General features: G+C 33.0%; 1 protein-coding gene across 4 annotated transcripts in view; it reads left to right on the top strand.

Annotated features, from left to right (window-relative positions):
• Orc4 (origin recognition complex subunit 4) overlaps positions 1 to 15,575 on the top strand; it is a 35,140-nt gene that overhangs the window by 7,610 nt on the left and 11,955 nt on the right. For 2 of the 4 annotated variants that reach the window (XM_013346002.2, XM_005346389.3), the window contains exons 2-9: positions 885 to 958; positions 3,857 to 3,933; positions 4,518 to 4,608; positions 6,101 to 6,176; positions 6,732 to 6,817; positions 8,370 to 8,418; positions 10,298 to 10,449; positions 14,373 to 14,546. In XM_013346002.2, coding sequence (XP_013201456.1) covers positions 902 to 958; positions 3,857 to 3,933; positions 4,518 to 4,608; positions 6,101 to 6,176; positions 6,732 to 6,817; positions 8,370 to 8,418; positions 10,298 to 10,449; positions 14,373 to 14,546 — 762 coding nt within the window. In that variant the 5' untranslated portion in view covers positions 885 to 901. The remainder of the gene's footprint in view (positions 1 to 884; positions 959 to 3,856; positions 3,934 to 4,517; positions 4,609 to 6,100; positions 6,177 to 6,731; positions 6,818 to 8,369; positions 8,419 to 10,297; positions 10,450 to 14,372; positions 14,547 to 15,575) is intronic. The other 2 variants (XM_013346001.2, XM_013346003.2) reach the window with 2 other exon arrangements.

Raw genomic sequence — 15,575 nt, 5'->3', positions numbered from 1 at the left:
TCTACTCAAAAGATTTTCTCGGAGTTTTCTATCTGGGCTTTTAAGGTTTTTATTTCCATCTTAATTTAAGCTTGCATTGTCCTCAATATGTATTGTATTTTCTTGAACTAAGACTTTAACTCTTAGTGTGTAGATTGTGTAGTTTGCCTAAGTAGAACAAGAAATGGGGGCTGGGGAGATGGCTCAGAGGTTAAGAGCACTGAATGCTTTTCCAGAGGTCCTGAGTTCAAATCCCAGCAACCACATGGTGGCTCACAACCATCTGTAATGAAATCTGGTGCCCTCTTCTGGCCTGCAGGCATACATGGAGGCTGAACACTGTGTATATAATTAATAAATAAATAAATTAATTAATAAATAAATAAAATGGTTGTAGTTTGTAAAAGAAAAAAGATATTAAAAAAAGAAATGGAAGGTGTTCTGTTAGAAGGATTCCATTGGATGGTTGAGCAGGAGAAACATTCTGTATGAAAGAAAAAGTACTTGCTTGAATTGAATTGTATCTTTAGGGGGAAGGGAGGAATAATCAGGAGAATCATATCAATTGTGAGAATACAAATGGACATGTTTGTAGGTTTCTTATTTGAAAAAAATTTTTTTAATGATTTATTTAACTTTATTTTATGTGCATTGGTGTGAAGGTGTCAGATCTCATGGAACTGCATTTTCAGACAGTTGTGAGCTGCCATGTGGGTACTGGGAATTGAACCCGATCCTCTGGAAGAGCAATCAGTGATCTTAACCACTGAGCCATCTCTCCAGCCCCTCTTGTTTGAAAATTTTAAGCATTTTTTACATTTAAGAATTTGTGTCTGATTCTATAAATGTAATTCTTAAATAATCCTTTAAAGCAGTATTTATTCATCTTATTTTTAATTTTTTAGGATTTGAGTTGGTCAAAATGAGCATTCGTAAGACCAAGAGTAACAACGTAATACATGCAGAATGTCTTTCAGAGGTTAGTATGTATGTTCCTTAATCTCAGATCCTTGCTAAAGATGATCAGAAAAATACTCATCTTTTCTTCTGATTTTTTTTCCTTTGCACTTTTTAGACTGCTTTATATTATTAGAGAAGGTATCTTTGTAAATTCCTGAAAGAGTAGCTAAAAACACAGGTGTCCAAATTGGAAAAATTGTATGTGAAGTGACACACCATGTTTTTATTGTTAAAGTTCTTGAAGGCTTCTGAAGTATTTTTATTCTGTTGGATGATGTCGTATATGAAACTCTTTTCTTAATTTCATCTTTGTTTAGGTCATCGTTTATAGAAATACTGATATATTGCAGAACTCAATAGATACTATTTTTTACATTATTTTGGAGGTTTTTCTTATGTTCAACATTTTGTTTCATTTTTACATGGGGCAAGTTTTATTTTCTCCTTTTCAGTTTGAATGTGCTTGCCTTAGAAAGTGTGATGCTGAGGATATCCCCAGAGCTTTGACCATGGAAGACACATATTGTACTGAGCTACATGCTTCTGATGACAAAGGGAAAAAGGACTTTCTATCCTCACTGTACTTTGTTGAGTGTCTTTACCAATAATTGAGTATTATACTAAATGCTAGGTAGTATCTTAATAGCACATTATTTTCAAGTACTAAAAGTGTGTAAATATATATGTTTACTATAAGAAGCCTATAATCCATGATAATTGTACTCTAGCATGTTTATCAGTTGACTGCAGCTACATTTACTTTTAAAAATCAATGCTAAATTTTGACATACTTAAAAAGATCATTTTTTCTTACATATCTCTTTGTGTGTTATATGTGTGTATGTGAGGCAGTAGTGGATGCTAAGTATCTTCCTCTGTCATTCTCCATGGTACTATTAAATGGGGTCTCTTGTTGTACATGGCGATTGCCAGTTAGCTAGACTGATTGGCCAGCAAGCTTCAAATTCTCTTCCCTCCACTTTTCAGATCTGAAGTTACAGGCATGAGCTTGCTGTACCTGACTTTTGATGTGGATTTTGAGATTCTAAACTAAGGTCCCCATGCTAGCACAGCAGAAAATTTACCAACTGAGCCATCTACTCAATTTTTTTTTTTCTTTTCTTTTTTCCCCTTGGTTCTTCGAGACGGGGTTTCTTTGTGTAGCAGCCCTAAATGTCCTGGAACTAGTTCTTGTAGACCAGGCTAGCCTCAAACTTACAGAGATCCACGTGCCTCTGCCTCCCGAGTTTTGGGATCAAAGGCGTGTGCCACCACTGCCCAGCTAATCACTCTTATCTTTTAAGAGAAATTACTTCTTAAAAATAATTAGCTTTTTTTGTATGTGAAGTGAATAGTTCTTCCATGAATTGATTCTAAACACCTGTTTAACCTACGTTCTGATAACTTTGGAACTTTTTAACTCTGTAAGGTTTTAATAGGTTCATTTCCTTTTTTCCTATTCCTTATTTTATGTTTATACATAGTTTCCTATCCAATAAATTTTAATAAGGTTTTCATTTATTTAAGGAAAGGGTTGAGGTTTGTCTTTATTTCTAGTGATCTTAACTACGTAGAGGAATAGATATAATTCATTGATTCTTTAGATGTCTGTGGTCTATTTTAGTGATTAACAGGTATCAACTATTATCAGTATAATCCATGTATTGTATTACAGATAACTGTTTTAATCTTCAAAATAGGCCTTACATAAATGTGTTAATATTCCCTTATTTAGATGTTTAGATCTAGAAAACATTCAATCATTTAATAGTAACTTTAATGACTTCGGCACCAATCCTATTGCTGTTTGTGCTGCATCTGAAATAATAGCCATGTGAATCATTTCTTTTACCCTTCCATACACATAAAAAATTCACATTTTATCTTTGGTACTTTAAAATCTGACAGCTTAGTCTGGGAGAAATAAATAATCTTATAGTCTTCTTAGTCAGCTATCTGAGTATTGTCCTTGAATGATTACTATATTAACACCAGATCCTGAAAAAGAGTAACTTTATAATGGCTTGGTTTTTAAAAGACTACATGATTATTTTGACATGTTTTTCCCAACTAAATCTAAGATAATACTTCTAAACCAATTTGAAAACATGGCTACTTTTAACAGATTCTTTTCTAGCTCGCTCCAGTGATGTCTTACTTTTCTATTTCCTTTTTTGTTTTCACTTTATTTATTTATTTTTGTAGTTATGGTGATAGAAACCAGAGTCTGGACATATATACTAAGCAGTTGGTTTATCATGGAACTACATCCATGGGCCTGATTGCTTACTTTATAGACCAGTGGAATCTCATTTCTTTCACATAATTAAATAGTGGCTTATAAGTTGATGTAGTACTGTTCTATAGTGTGATATTTGAATTTGTCATTTCTTTCTGCCTTTTTTGTAGGGTCTTTTTTGAATCATATCCCTATAGTGTTTTTATGCTCAGAATCTAATGGGTATTTCAACTACATGAACCTTTAAGTTTAATTTTCTGCAGAATCCTGACTTCAAGGCAGGTACAGATTGATAGTGATTACGCTAAGCCATTTTAGATGTATTATTCTCTAGAGAGACCATTGACTGTGTAGTTGCACTATTGGATTGGATTGCATCATTAAATTTTTTCTAGTCTTTGATCTTGTAATATTTTATGCAAAGGAAAACACTTTTTCACATACATTAGAACAGCCTTCAGATTGGTTATATGTTGAAACAGTTCTCCCATTCATTGACATGATCACAACCAAATTCTCATTATTTATCTGAAACCAGATAAATGTAGAATCTAGTTATAACTCACAGAAAATGATTCCAAAGTAGTTAGTATTCATTCAGTTCCTGACTGCTATAAATAAGCTTTCTTTTTATTGTATGTGTAATATTTTAATTTTGTGTATCTTATGTTTTTTCAGGTACACAGAATCTTACGTGAAAGATTTTGTCATCAGAGCCCACATAGTAACCTATTTGGAGTCCAAGTACAATACAAGTAAGTCTAGCTGTGCGCTCCTCTATTATAAATATATTTACATTTGCTCTCCAAGTTTTGTAAGTCCTAGTAATGCATGGATCTTATCTTAGTGATGTTGAAGTCTGTTTTCTATATAGAAACACTGACCATTGTGAAACAAGAGCATATACCAGTACTTATATAATGCAATGGTCTCTTAGTGTTTCTTACATTTCTTTTCTGTCTATTATCTGATAGTGAGAAAATTCTGACACTCTTTTCTTTAACTTCTCAGACAACTCAGGTGATGGTAACCAAAGTTATAGTTATCTCTAAGCCCAGGGAATCTAAAAATTAGCATGATTGTCTCTTCTCCTCTACCACTATGGAACCCAATATATTCCAGCCTTCCTGGGTTTCCTCTTCAGGTCTCTAGATATTCCCAACTGGGCTATATTCTTTTCTCCGTATTCTTCTATACGGGAAATCTTAGATCCTTCACAGCATAGAAAGCCCAAAGGAGAAAAGTAATGTGTACCTTCCAGTTTAGCTTTTTAAAGGTATGACACAGTAAATTATTATACCCTTACTTTTAATTTTTTGACCTTTTCATATCATTATAGACATTTAATTGAGCTACTCAAAAGAACTGCTATCAATGGAGAAAGTAACTCTGTACTCATTGTTGGACCACGAGGATCAGGAAAGACCATGGTAAAAAGATTTTCATTGCTTTAATAAACATTTGAAGTTTCTTACATCACATGACATTGGAAATGTTTTTCATTTCATTATATTTCAACCTTCTGTGTTTTCTGTGCCTTTTAAATTGCAAAAGACATGCAGAGATCCTACAAATTTAGGATGTGGTATTGAAATTAATCTTGCTTTTTTTAAAACTCATCATTGCTCACATTGACAAGTTTTTTTCTCAACATTGGTTCTGTCATTATCATTTATCTTTTGTATTATATTAGAGACTACCAGTTGACAAACAGGAAGTCCTGATCATCTACTGCTCATAGAGTGTGTGTGTGTGTGTGTGTGTGTTTCTGTTTATTATCCTTTTGTGGAAACCCACAGCTTATAATGTGTGTAAAACTGCTAGTCCTTTTGCATAATGTTGTAGTAACAGATAGCTTTAATATATTGCAAATGTAAATATGTTTTATTTCTAAAAGTAGTTTACCAGTTATATCTATGTCTTTATTAAATAGTTTTTCTGTCTTTGCTTAACTTTTCTATCTATTCTGGTTTACTTTTATCTGTCTTCCTGGAGCATTTATGTTTGGAACAGAAGGGATAGTCCTTATTTCTCTTTGAAAGATTTTTAAGTTTTCCTTAATTCATTTACAAATTTAATGGATATGCAGTGGTAATCAAAACAGTTGTATGTGGTGTTATGATAAAACACTACAAATGTTAGAAGAATATAATTATGTGACACACAGCCATTATCCAAAAAATGTGAAGCCTGTAATTAAACATTTTGAGGCTTTGTAATACCTTCTGAGTATATTTCCATAGTAATTATAATTAGTAATCTTTTAATTGCAGCCTTTTCCTTTAACTTCCCTATTATTTTGTGGTGGTAGTTTTTGTTTGTTTTATTTGTTTATTGTGTGGTTTGTAAAACAGAATCTCATATAGCTCACATTGCAAATCTTGACCCTTCAGCTTCTTATTCTTATTAGTATGTTTTATCTCTTTAGTTAGCCATGAGCAAATACTTTATTTTTTTTTCTGTTTGATTAATTGCTCTTCATGAAGTGTGCGGAGTATTTAGCAGTATTCTGTAGAATTGGAATTGCAGGAAAAACTTTGAAATCAGTTATGTTTATTTTTTTTCTATTCATTTTAAATGCTTTCAGTGATACTTAGTAGAGAAAATGTAAATAGAAAATGTAATATTAAAGTAAAATATACTGAGACATAAAGATCACCTAGGACAGGAGTTTAGTCTGTAATGTATAGAAAACTTGAGAGTTCCTTCCATATTTATTAGTTTGCTAGGTTGTTAAGATCTTATAGTATCTATTAGGCTCAGTGTTTTAAGACTTAGACATAATAAATAGGTCCTATATAGTTAAACCTTTTAGCTATAAAGTTATTTCTTTATATTTGATTCTTAGCATTCATGATTTTAAAAAATGATGGCTTCATTTCATCTTTTTCATATTAAACATTTTGCATATTTTATATTTAGTTACTAAATCAAGCTTTGAAGGAACTCATGGAAATACAAGGAATGAGTGAGAATGTGTTACAAGTTCACCTAAATGGTGAGTATATCATCATTTTTCCATTAAGAAATGATGCAAGGGGCTGGAGAGATGGCTTAGTGGTTAAGAGCTCTGGCTCCTCTTCCAGGGGACCCGAGTTCAATTCCCAGCACCCACATGGCAACTCACAATTATCTGTAAAGTAACTCCAGTTCCACAGGATCCAACACTTTCACATCAGTACATATAAAATAAAGTTAAACTATTTTTAAGAAATGATGTAAACTACATAGGTTTGCATATTATAAATATAAATTTATTTGTGTTTTATCTCTGTTCAAATACTATATTTTGAAAACTGTATGGAAGTATAAGGGCCTGTAGAAATTGGAAAGGTTATTAGAACTTTTTTAAGAGTAGTTTTTTCTTAATCAGTACTATCTCAAAAGAATGGTTGTGTGCCATTTTTTTAGAAGAAGTAATATAAACTAGCAGTCTGATTTTTTTTCTTTCTATTTAAATTTAAAAAGCACTAGAAAATATACTTACCTGGAAAATAATCCATGCCAAATACTTAGATCATTTTAATTGTACTTTAATTGGGCTATATTTCAGGACTGCTGCAGATAAATGAAAAAATTGCTCTGAAGGAGATCACAAGGCAATTAAATCTAGAAAATGTAGTTGGAGATAAAGTTTTTGTGAGTATCATTTCAGATGTTTTATTTCTGGAAAGTTAGGAGAAACATAATAGACAGTTATATATATTAGGATTTGTAATATTTTGTAATTAAAAGATGTATGTATAGGATATATTTAGTCATCAAGCATTTATTTCAGAGATTGCCATAAATTTTTATGATTATTCATTGAAGTAAAAGTGTTTTTAAATCAACACTTGTAAATTAGCATGGGCAGAGTGGATAGATACATGCTGAGTTTAAAGCTGGCATAGTGGGTTGGTTGACACCTTTGTTATTATGATTCCCTAGTGATATCAGACTGTTAGGCTATTGAATGTTTCTCAGTTTCAGATTCTTGTCTTTATTTTGTGTATTTCACAAGATTATTCTAAACAAGGGAGAAAGCATTAAATTTCCACCTGATTAAAAATATTGGATAGTAGGCTGGGTGATTGTAGCACGCACCTTTAATCCCAGTGCTCTGGAGGCAGTGGCAGGTATATTTCTGTGAGTTCAAGTTCAGCCTGGTCTACAGAACAAGTTCCAAGACAGCCAAGGCTACACAGAGAAAACCTATCTCAAAAACAAAAACAAACAAACAAAAAAAAACAATAAAATAAAATACTGGATGGTGTTATGTTGTATATATATCTGTTATTGCATATCCATAACTTAGAGTGTAGTCTTGTAGTCTCAAGACACTGATAGTGCTTCAGACTGATTTGAAGTATTCAGATTTCTCATTAAACTGTTTCCTTGTTTGACTAACTTACTTGGCCTAAGAAAAGCAAGAGTTATCCCTGTCTTAATCTGAGTTTGGTTTCAGTACCCATATTAGACAGTTGACAGCTGTCTCTGACTCTAAATCAGGAAACCAGTCCTCTAGCCTTTGAACTATACCTACATGCAGACAGATACACCTACCCATAATTAAAAACAAATTCTTACAAAAAGTTTTGAAATATCTAAATAAAATTCAAATTAATAACTTTAATAAGAAATAAGGGAGTTTCTGCTCCAATTTTGGAACATCTCAATAATTTATCCATTATTCTCAATTTCTTGTAGAATTTTTAAGTTATGTCCAAGAATATTTTAGATTGTTCCAAATAAACAGATAATTTGATGTAATAAACACATTTGTGATGGATATTCTTGATCAGAAAAACTATGCTATCTTAAACAAATTTTATCTTTTTGGGGATCTGATTTTAATTTATACTAAGTTTTTTGGTTGTACAAATTTGAGAGTAGTGACAAAATGGAATGCATTTCTTGTCCCTAGCATATTTAGAATCTAGCAACTGTCCAGGAACTGTACTCCTGCTAACATTCTACCAGGATTGCCCAGAAAATAGGAAACTTTACTTATGAGATAAGTAGATTTCACATTTTCAGAGCTTTACTTTTGTTTTTAAGTTATGGATAATTAATGCAGAGATACTCAAATGAGAATCTATCCTGTGGCTAATTTCCTAGTAAAAGCAATGCATTATTTTTTTGTAAATATTCTTAAGATTCAGCCATCTTCATTTTATTAAAATTTAGTCTTTCTATTTTTGTTATTCAGGGAAGCTTTGCTGAAAACCTTTCATTTCTTCTGGAAGCTTTAAAAAAAGGTACATATAAAAGATATTTGTAAAGCATTGAAATTCAGAAATAGCAAAAGAGGTTTCTATAAGAATAAAATTGGTATCAATGAGATGGGTTAACAAGTAATAGTGCTTCCCACACAAGCTTGACAGCCTGAGTTTGCTCCCGGAACCAAAGATGTAAGGAGAAAACTGACTTCTAAAGATTGTCCTCTGACTCCACACACTCATGGTAACACACCAGAGTCTTCAAGCAGAGATATCATCCTGGCACACTAATAATAAAATTTAAAAGAGTAAAATTATTCACCTATAATCATAGCACTTGGGAGATAAGATAGGAAAAATATGTGCTCAAGGACAGTATGAATGAGACCATGTCTCTGACAAGAATAAAGTCATTTTGCCTATTATTTGTTAATTGTGGTTGTCTTACATTCTGTTATGTAAAGATACTATAAATGATTGTCTGTGTGTCTTTGTCTGGATAGGTTATAATGGGTAGAAATTTAGATTAAAAGGTGCCATGTTGAAAAGAATATTGCTTACCTGTCTTTGAAATATGTTTAAAAATACTTTTTCTTCCCATAGTTCACAAAGTTACCAATTTTCATATTTAGGTACCTTGTAGAAAACTAACCAATGTCAGTTTCATTTGTATAATTTTGGTTTTTATAATTTGCATTCCCTGGTATGTGGTGATGGCTATTCATTTGATGTTTTGACTCACCGTTGTTGTTTCCTGTTTGATGCCTCACCACATTTTGTCTCATACCTATTTATAGAACTTTTTACACTTTGTTGTAAATCATACTTGTTGACTGAATAGAAGTTTTAAATTTCTGCATGACTATTTTATCTAGAAGATACCTTTATCTCCTTCAAATTTTAAAAACGTTCACCAATATTTCCTTTTAATACACATATTTCTAATTGATAATTTGGTTGGGTTTCTTTTTCTAAAGGCAGTAGGTCAGGTATCACAGGCTGCCCTTGAGTGCACTTCCTAGCTGAGGCTGGTTCCTAAACTCCTTATCCTCCAGTATTACTTACTCATGCCAGTAAGGCCACAGATTTATTTTTATATGCAGTGATTTGACTTTGAATAAACATTTGCCCTATACTGAGATATTGGCCGTATTTTACAAATTCTTTTTTCTGTACTATTTCCTAATTTTGCTAGGCTTTAGTATTTTGATTTTTGTTTTTTTGCCAAAATTAAACCATTTAAACTCAGGTTATTTTATTACCTCGATAAATAAATAAATCGTCTCTTAATCTTTCCTTAGAAGTTTTACATAAATGTAAATTATTCCTAAAGTTGTGATGATTTTTTTACTAAAGTAGTTTATATTCATATGGAGAGAAAATGTATTGAGTGCTACTGAATATTATACCTGATTGAAGTATTAAAACTTGTAGTTAAAAAAAATTTATTTCTTTTTATTGCACCACATATTCTAATTGGGTGTTTGTAGAGAAAACTTTAAATAAGAAGGTACATTTTGCACTTCTCTATTAGCTAAATATGTCTTTCTTGAAATAGTAGTTTTTACTCATTATTGACTACTTTTATATTCGAGAAGTGTTTTGATGGTACTGAAAAGTCATCTTTGTAATTATTAAGGAGCTACACTTATATAATTATAAAGCTGTTTTGCAAATGACTTTCTCAATTTTTTCCATCAAACTCCTGTAACTAGGTGGAAACTAGTTTAGAACAAAAATGGCTCTATTTGTCCTGTGGATAACTTTTCATGCAAGAGTGAACAAGCATTTGTAAATGCTCTGCCCAGAGTAACTTTATAGTTTGTGTTGAGGTGAATTATAAACTCAAGTATAGCAGTTTGAGGGAAAAAATTATTTGATGTATTTTCTTATTAATTTGAAACACATTTTTTCTTAGGTGACAGGACTAGCAGTTGCCCAGTGATCTTCATCCTGGATGAATTTGATCTTTTTGCTCATCAGAAAAACCAGACACTCCTTTATAATCTTTTTGACATTTCTCAATCTGCACAGACGCCAGTAGCAGTTATTGGTCTTACATGTAGATTGGTAAGTCTTTTTATTTAAAAAGAAGAAGAAGAAGACATATTTTTTTAGATTTAAAAAATGCAGACTTAATTACTGGCATAATCTATTTGACTTAAAGTAAGTTTTAGGGTATTTTGAAAATTATCTTTCTTCAATTCTTTATACCTTGGTCTTGCTTCCCACTTGTGGAAAACAAGAAAAGAGTTGCCAACTATATTATAAGTTGTGCTTTAGTTCTCTCAATGAAATCATGGAATAAAACCTACAAATACTAATTAGTGACATTTCTACTATATTGAGTAAAGAAACGGTTAAGTAATACCAGTAGTATTTTATAAAGATTGTTAGTTTTTATTTTATCATGCAAGATTATTTCCATAATTTGAATATATCTCCAGGAATTCTATCCATCTTTAACATCAGTAGAATGATTCTTTGTTAGGGGTTGGTTTTAGAATGATCTCACCTAGATTATAAGTATTTAAAATTTTAGACAGTTGTATTATTCTTTTGTGCTTAGCCTTCCCCTTCTCCCACCCCCGTCCTGAGAACTGAAACCTAGGACCTTATACATAGTAGACAAACACTCTTAGCACTGAATTTATTTACTGTTTTGATAGGTAATCTCACTCATGGGTTTCCTAGACTGTCCCTGAACTCAATATGAATCTTAGGCAGATCTTGAACTTATTTATGATCCTCTTGAGTGGCACAAGTTACTAGCAGGGCTATCTGTGTCTACTGTGGTTGCTCTTGTATCCATGTAAAGCCATGTAAGAATCCCCCTTTCTCTAACTTACTATAACTACCATGTCTCTGCAGATTTCTTCACGTTCCCACCACCTATCTCCTTTCTTCTTAACCTTAAGTCAGGCTGGCTCATTTACTTATTTTTCTTTCCTACAGCTCTGTCTTTTTCATAAAACTTATTTTTTTCAATTAATTAATCTTCCAGTAGTCCTCCTAGTTTTCTACATAATTTTTCATTGTTTTTATTTCTTTTCTATGAAATTTCTGTGTTTGACTTCTCTCATACCTAGTATACTTTGTGTGCTTTCAGATTATTTTTCCAACATAGAAGAAATGACTGATAGTTTGTCTTTATCCTTGATACTCTATTTATCCCCAACGCCAAACCAGAAACTATCACCAGGCTAAAAGAAATAACATTCTTGTTTTAAAGAAAGGGACAAGAAGTGGGGCTGGGCAGAGGGCTTAGTGGTTATATCACCTGCTGGTAAGTGTGAGGAACAAAGTTCAAACACCCAGAACCCACGTATATATTCCTGATGGGTAGGGTGTGGCGGTCACCTGCAATTATAGAACTGAAGGCCTACTAAGTATCTTTAGAGCAAGCTATCTGACTAGAGTAGCCTAATTGATGGACTTCTGGGTTCAATTGAACAAGAAAGATGGAAAGCCGTGATGAATTCTCTTGCCATCAAACTCAGGCCTCTACACATATATACAGAGGCACATTTATGTAAAATATTTATGTAACATACATGTATGAAAAAAAATTATGTGAAAGTAGGAATGACTTTCTCAGTAAGCATGAAGATTTAAATTCAATCTCTACACCCATATAAAAAGCCAGATGTGATGATGGGCCACTGTAATCCATGCCTGCAGAGATGGAGACAGGAGAATTCCTATGCCTTGTTAACCAGCCAATCTAAATAGGCAAGTCTCAGGTTCACTGAGAAAGTCTTGCCTTTTTTTAGTTTTTTAATCTTTGTGTATATGATAAGTTAATACATATGGATATGCATGTGAAGGTCAGAAGATAACTTTCAGGAGTCCTACCATGTGAGTCCTGGGGATCAAACTCTGGTTTTCACTCTTGGTGGTGAGTTCTTCATACACTACGCCAGACCACTGTCCCAAAGGAACCCTATCGTAAAAACTAAAGTGGAGAGCAGTGAAGAAGACACTCAGTTTTAACCTTTGGCCTCTACATACAAACATTCATGACTACCTTAGGCCTTCAGAGTGATTTTGATTCTTGTTTCTGTATATTTCTCTAATTCTGTGTTTCTTTTGTGAAGAATTATGCTCCTGTATATTTACAGGAAGAAAACCAAAGCATAGGTGTAAACAGTTTTGTCAGCAAGAAACCCCTCTTTGTGGAAATCATTCCTTTAGTGTTTGTTGTTGCTTTCTCTTCTCTTTTGTCATTATTGACCACCACATAAACAGCTTCTGTTTTGACTCCTTCCAGTCTCAGATGCAAGATTTTTTTCTTTCTTGCAATGCCTTCTTTGGGGGTGAAGTGCGCATGCATAGCAGACATGTAAAGGTCAGGTGACGACTTGTAGAAGTTGATTCTCCCCAGTACGTGGGGGCTTTTTCACTCTGAGCCTTCTTCCCAGCTCCCAAGTAGTGTCTTAATCTTTGCAAAGAATATTATTTTCATTGCCTTTCTGCTACTTATACAAATAACTTTTATTTCTCTTTAGTAGAAAACAGTTATAATATTTGTATTTTTGAATATTACCTGTATTCATCTGTTGTTACTATAAAACTATTAAAAAACATTCTAGGTATTTGTATTTCCCCTCTTGAACCAACACAACTATTAGTCATTGCTCTTTGCTTCCTAAATGACCCATAATTATTTAAAATTTTCCTTCGTATCACAGCTTACTAACCTTTTTGTTTGTTTTCTATTATAAAGATCATTTGGCTTTTAAAAATGCACATTTTCTGGAGCTGCTGTCCTTTTTTTTTTTTTTTATTTTTTATTTGGTTTTTTCGAGACAGGGTTTCTCTGTGGTTTTGGAGCCTATCCTGGAACTAGCTCTTGTAGACCAGGCTGGTATCGAACTCACAGAGATCCGCTTGCCTCTACCTCCCAAGTGCTGGGATTAAAGGCGTGCACCACCACCACCCGGCCTCTGTCCTCTTTTTAAAAGCAAAAAATTCATTGTAGAAAATACCAATACTTGTTGGAGATAACAGTATAATGAGTCCTGACTCTTCCATGTTTATGCATTGATTGTGTAATTTTAATAATTATCACAAGATAACTTAATCTATACTTATCTCTTCTTTCTCTGTAAAATATTGAGGCAAAAAAATAATGTCATTTCGTAATTAATTACTTAGTTAATTTTAAGAAGATGAGAACTTTTCAAACTATTTCTATCAAGTAATTACACCTTAAAAATACTGATTGCATGGAGAATGGCTCAGCTGTTAAGAGAACTTGCTGCTATTAGAAAGAGTGAGAGTTCATGTTCCAGCACTGGTTCTTTCCACTGATCATAGCAGCTGAATTCTAATAGCTCAGCAAATAGAACTTTGCTCTGTTACTCATCTTGTTTCTTGAGACTCTTGGTTTTTTGAGACAGGGTTTCTCTGTGGATCTCTGGCTATCCTGGAACTCACTAGGTAGATCATGAATGTTGGGATTAAAGGAATGTGCTACCACCACCCAGCTCCTTAGACTCTTAAAATCATGAATATCTCTGGATTTTTGTTACCTTAGATTTTTATGAGAACTTTATGGTGTGCAGAATACCACACTGATGTGCTTATGTTCCTATCAGTCTGGGTCAGGAATAGTTATTGTTTGAGTGTCCTTAGTAGACTTGGGGATGTTAACACTTGATATCAGGGCCAGAGGAATTATTTAGTTCAGTGGTTCTCAATTTGTTGGTTGCCCAAGACCATCCTAGATATCAGATATTTACATTACAATTCATAAGAGTACCAAAATTACAGTTATAAAGTAGCAACAAAAATAATTTTATGGTTCAGGGTCACCATATGAAGTAATATATTAAAAGTTTGAAGCATTAGGAAGGTTGAGAACCACTGATTTAGTTCCCCTCAAATTGAAATGCTTACTTATGAATTATAAATAAATGTTACTGTTTGCTTATTCTCTGACAGTGTATTTTGAACATGCTTCTTACTTGGATGTCTTTTTGTTTCCAAAGGATATTTTGGAACTCTTGGAGAAAAGAGTGAAGTCGCGGTTTTCTCACCGGCAGATACATTTAATGAATTCATTTGGTTTTCCACAGTATGTGAAAATATTTAAAGAACAGTTATCTCTGCCTGCAGAATTTCCAGATAAAGTTTTTGCTGAGAGGTGGAATGAGAATACTCAGGTAAGTTGAAAGCAATAATGACATAGAAATGTGTGTCTTTTCATGTTAATAGAGGAATGAAATTTTAAACTTTCTCTTACTTAAGGGCAATAGACATAACTTGTGTCCTAAATTATATCTTTTCAGAACTTCAGGTTAAACTTTAGCACTCTTCAGTAGCTGAATTTTTTAATCTATATTTGGCTTACATTTTAGATAATTCTTTTAGTGAATTTACATAGTTTAGATTTTATTTTATATATTTTGCAATTTGACAAGAGACAGTATTGAAAATTCACTCTTATCCTACACATGTGTTTTTTATTCCAGTTCTCATAGACAACTTCAGTTTGTTTCATAAGTTTATTACAACACTGTACAGGCTGTGGCACCTCTTATGAGTATACTGGGCAACCAGACTACCACTATACTATATTCTAGCCTACTTACTTTGTACCATTTCAAACCTTACTTGTAAGCTAAAATTTGTTTAGAGTTTAGTGCTTACCTGTTTTTTTATCTTAATTTTGCTCTGATGCATACAGTAATTAATGGTGTAACAAAATACAAAATATATAATAAAATAAATTTAAGGTAGGAAGGGTTTATTTTGAGAGTATGAGTTGAATTTGAGTTTAAGGATATAGTGATGCCAAAGACATGAAGACCCCAGAGCTTTTGGTAGATAGTCAACAGCATCTGCAGTCAGAAAACAGAGTAATGAATGTTCCTTTTCAAATCTCAATCAATCTCTCTCTCTCTCTCTCTCTCTCTCTCTCTCTCTCTCTCTCCTCTCTCTCTCTCCCTGTCCCGTTTTTAATCCAGGACGCCAACCCAGTGGGATGGTGATTGAGATGGGTGTTGTCTTAGTCACTGTTCTATTGATATGAGGAGACACCATAACCAAGACAACTCATAAACGAAAACATTTAATTAGGGTCTGGCTTACCATCTCAGAGGCTTATACCATTGTCATTATTACACAGAGTGTGACTTCAGACAGGCATGGTACTGGACGAGTATCAGTGATACATCCTGATCCACAAGCAG

This window comes from Microtus ochrogaster, chromosome 4 (assembly GCF_000317375.1).
Source record: "Microtus ochrogaster isolate Prairie Vole_2 chromosome 4, MicOch1.0, whole genome shotgun sequence".
NCBI classification, from domain to species: domain Eukaryota; kingdom Metazoa; phylum Chordata; class Mammalia; order Rodentia; family Cricetidae; genus Microtus; species Microtus ochrogaster.
Note: the sequence above shows the minus strand (reverse complement) of the source record. Positions and strands in the feature narration are given on the sequence as shown.